This window comes from Sinocyclocheilus anshuiensis, unplaced genomic scaffold, assembly GCF_001515605.1.
Source record: "Sinocyclocheilus anshuiensis isolate Anshui unplaced genomic scaffold, SAMN03320099.WGS_v1.1 scaffold202, whole genome shotgun sequence".
Classification (NCBI taxonomy): domain Eukaryota; kingdom Metazoa; phylum Chordata; class Actinopteri; order Cypriniformes; family Cyprinidae; genus Sinocyclocheilus; species Sinocyclocheilus anshuiensis.
In genome coordinates, this window is record NW_015542342.1 from 1,016,184 (window position 1) to 1,020,226 (window position 4,043).

Sequence of the window (4,043 nt, forward strand, 5' to 3'; positions counted from 1 at the left end):
CTTCGTTTTTTTATTGCTGAAGAGTGTTTCTTCTCCTGCGTTCTACTGTACAGACGTGAATTTACATTTGCTTCAGCCTGAGGTTTATTCATTACACTTTTTGGTGTGAAAGGACTTTTACATTTGCTATAAATAGAACTTCTTATATAAAAAAAAAATCAAGCCCTGCTCATATTTAAAAAGTAACGTGAAAGTAATAACACATTACATTCCATAAAAAGTAACTAAGTAACGTAGTTACTTTTTTAGGGAGTAACGCAATATTGTAATGCATTACTTTTAAAAGACACCAACACGAACATTTCATCACAGGAGTGTAGTGGTGAGACTTCCATCTCAGTTCTTAATCTGAGAATATTTGTTTTCTATTTGAATTGGTTTATTATTAAAACATTTTGCGTTCTATAGATATATTTCTCATGTCTGTGAGGAATGAGTTTGGTTCATTTTTGATGTGTTCAAGTTTGGTTTCATTATTTTACAGTGCACAACGTTTTGTTGTTATTGTGAGTGTACACAAACAAATGTAGACCCTTACCAGATTCGAACGATGTAATTCTTGTCTGTACGACCAAAAATGACGGAGTATAGGCGCCTCTTGTCATGCAGAATAAGCGCACTGCTATTCAGCTTCCACACGCCGCACAAACACTTGGAAATGCGCACATTTAATATAGACATTATAGCCTACATGTAATATAGAGGGGCCCCCTCATTTTATGATAGGCCCCCCCAAATTACAATTCTGGCTACGCCACTGCTCCAAACGTCCAGTTTTGAGTTTTGATTTTAGTAATTGTGTACAAGAACGTAAATCAAACGTTTTTGTGATGAAACGAAAGCATGGACAGATCTTCCATATTGTATGGAATCTTGTTTTCACCAAAGTTAAAAAATGTAATAAAAAAAAAAAAAAGAGAAAAGAGTCACAATTCTGACTTTATATCTAGCGATTTTATATCTCACAATTTCGATTTAAATTTATATTAACTCATTTGTTTATTCATTTTTTTAAATATATATTATTTATTTATTTATTGGTTGTATGCATTGGTTGATTGGATTTTGAGATGTGGGGTTTGCACTCAAAAGTGGAGATAGATGAATGTGAGCTTGCAGGGACGGAGTTTAAGAGGACTAAACATATAGACTGGGACTAAATAACTGGAGAAGTCCAGCATAAGTCACCAGAGATAAGTTATGATAAGTAATATGATTTTTACCGGAAGATCCAGTGAGGACATTTTGATTAAACATAACGAGATCATTTTAAAATAATAATAATAATAATAATAATAATAATAAAATAAAGTACATGCATGGTCAAACTGTTCACAACAAGATCCATAATATGCATTTAGAAAACAGACAGGGTGAATTTTAATTGCATGCAGCCTTTAACATTTATCATGTTATTTGTTTGTTTGTTACAGACTTTACGGACTTTTAAATGGGCACTGATGACTTTTATTTTGAAGTTAGAATTGTAGGCTTTTATTTTGAAAGCGTGTTTTCATAGCTGTTGTTTACACGATGAGCGAACAGTAGCCTATGTGCTATCTGAGTGAGATATCAGTTTAATCCTAATTAAGGACCACGTTCAGGTTTTGGTACGTCGCATATTAAACGTCCCCTTTAGATGATAATTAATTTCTTGAGAAAGACACGTTAGCTGGTGGCAGTAGTGCTGTTTTGTTTTTTTTCAGATAGGTTAGCATGGTTAGTCAGTGAATGAACTGCATTGTATTCATTCATAATCGCACTGATTTATTAACTAAACACGTGTTAGCAAAATCTATTTGCTAATGCTGAGATCAGCGGGGGGTTAATAACTCATCACGCCATGGCTCAACGCGACCATCATCACGAGTCTGTTCATAAAAGATGCACAGACTCCAGCAGTGATTATAACACGAATAAGCGCCGTAGACCATCCGATGAAAGGCAGCACAGAGCAGCCGAGACTCTGAGCGCTCACAGACAACTGTATGAGAGACACTTCCCGCTCTACAAGCAGCCTGTGGAGGTGGGCTGCTTCTCTCTGGACCCTCACAGGAACTTCTACAACGATCAGAGGCGGCTGCGGTACTATGTCCAGCCCCGGAAAAGTCCACATTTGAATTTAAGGGACGGATACACCAGCCGCTTCGTAAAGAGAGATGACCGAGTGAAAGAGAAGCTTGATCACGTGCTGAAGTGGATTCTGGCCAACAGAGACAAGATTCAAAGCAGAGACCACACCCCCTCATCCGGGTGAGATGCACATTCTGCACTTTTTTACTTCTCTATAAGGAAATATATTTTTACAGTGAAGTATAATTAAAGACAGACCTACAATAGGTTAATAATTATTAAATAGATAGCATTTCTTAGGGCCCTATATTGTACAAATAAATAAATAATAAATTGTTGTTACATATTATAAGTTTTATTATTTCAGTTAATTAGATGTGTTTTTTGATTACTATTTAATTAAATAATTTAATTTAACCAGTGAAACCTGATAAATCAAAACAGGGGGGAATGTAGAACAGAATATGAACATAGTATAAAAAAAAAAAAGCATGTAAAAGAAAATATAAACATTAAAAAAAGCGTATGCTAAAGTTGGTGAAACTCCGTTTTTGTATAAATTACATTTTAATGTATTTACTTTTAATAGAGTAATAAATACAACTTACGTGTTATGTCACATTACTTGAAATAAAATAACACATATTTTTCTTAGCTGGTTGGCCACTGCAACTTTTCTCATTTTCATTCAGTTTAACCTGATGTACTAAAAAAAAAAAAAACTGAAATGAAAATGAATAATAATAATTTAAATGGCAATAATAGACTATACCAAATTACTTAAATAAGTTTTTTTTTCATTGCGGTGTCAGGACAGGGGGAAAGAAAGTCAAATAGAATTTTCAGAACTCCTTTATAATAGAAGAGGCATATTGAAGTCATTTTATGTCCTTTTATCTACATTTCTATGTGTTTTTGAATATATGAGTGCCACATAATTGACCCAGATTGTATGTACTGCACAGCTGGATTATTATAAAAAAAACAAAAAAGAAAAAAAATATTATAAATCAAAATTACTTGAAATAAATGTTGCTTGAAATAAAGTAAAATAAAATATAAAAGCATTTATTTCAGCTAGTTGCCAACGCAACATTTCTCGTTTTCATTAAGTTGATGCACTAAAATAACAAAAACTGAAATAAAAATGACGAATCGCGCAACAAAAGTACATTCGGGGAAATTCAAATAAAACGAATGTAAAACTAAACTAGCACTGCAGCACAGATGTCTTGTTTCTGTCAGTTGTTTCTTGTTTTCTGTTGAGCTATTGAGTGTGTTTGCAGCGCTCTAGGACTGGACTTTGTGACATGGAGAGGACACCTAACCAAAGTGCTGACCACCCCATACGAGACTCAAGAGGGATGGATGCTGGCCGCCTCCAAATTCAGAGGCACCATCTACATCAGTGAGGTGGAAACAGAGGCTGCCAGAGTGAACCGAGAGACCCGCTCCGAGCGACAGGAGGAGATGATGTACTGGGGCTACAAGTTTGAGCAGTACATATGCGCAGGTTTGGGACGACTAGTACTTTCTACTGTCAGACTGGTGATAGTGAAAGATCTCATCACTTATCGACCGTTTTCCTTCCTTTTAAGATGATGTGGATGGGACTCCAGACCCAGGGGGCGTCGTGAACACCAACGAGGCGTTCTGTACGGTGGTTCAGACGCGTCTGGCTGACCATAAGCTGCTCTTCTCTGGAGAGGTGGACTGCCGCGTCACAGACCCCGATGCTCCTGCGGCGCCGGGATGTTATGTGGAGCTCAAGACCTCCGCAGAGATCTGCACCCCGAAACAGCGAAGCAACTTCCACAGGTGAAACTATCAACACCAGCTGGTCATTCCACAGAACTAAAGGGTTAGTTCACCCCAAAATGAAAATTCTGTCATTAATTACTCACCCTCATGTCGTTCCAAACCCGTAAGACCTCCGTTCATCTTCGGAACACAAATTAAGATATTTTTGA

General features: G+C 36.5%; 1 protein-coding gene across 1 annotated transcript in view; it reads left to right on the forward strand.

Moving 5' to 3' along the window:
• Positions 1-1,537: 1,537 nt before the first annotated feature.
• Positions 1,538-4,043, forward strand: part of LOC107691245 (decapping and exoribonuclease protein-like) — a 17,349-nt gene continuing 14,843 nt past the window's right edge. The window contains exons 1-3 of the mRNA XM_016489749.1: positions 1,538-2,253; positions 3,360-3,586; positions 3,672-3,891. Of these exons, the coding sequence (XP_016345235.1) occupies positions 1,844-2,253; positions 3,360-3,586; positions 3,672-3,891 (857 nt within the window). The 5' untranslated portion in view covers positions 1,538-1,843. The remainder of the gene's footprint in view (positions 2,254-3,359; positions 3,587-3,671; positions 3,892-4,043) is intronic.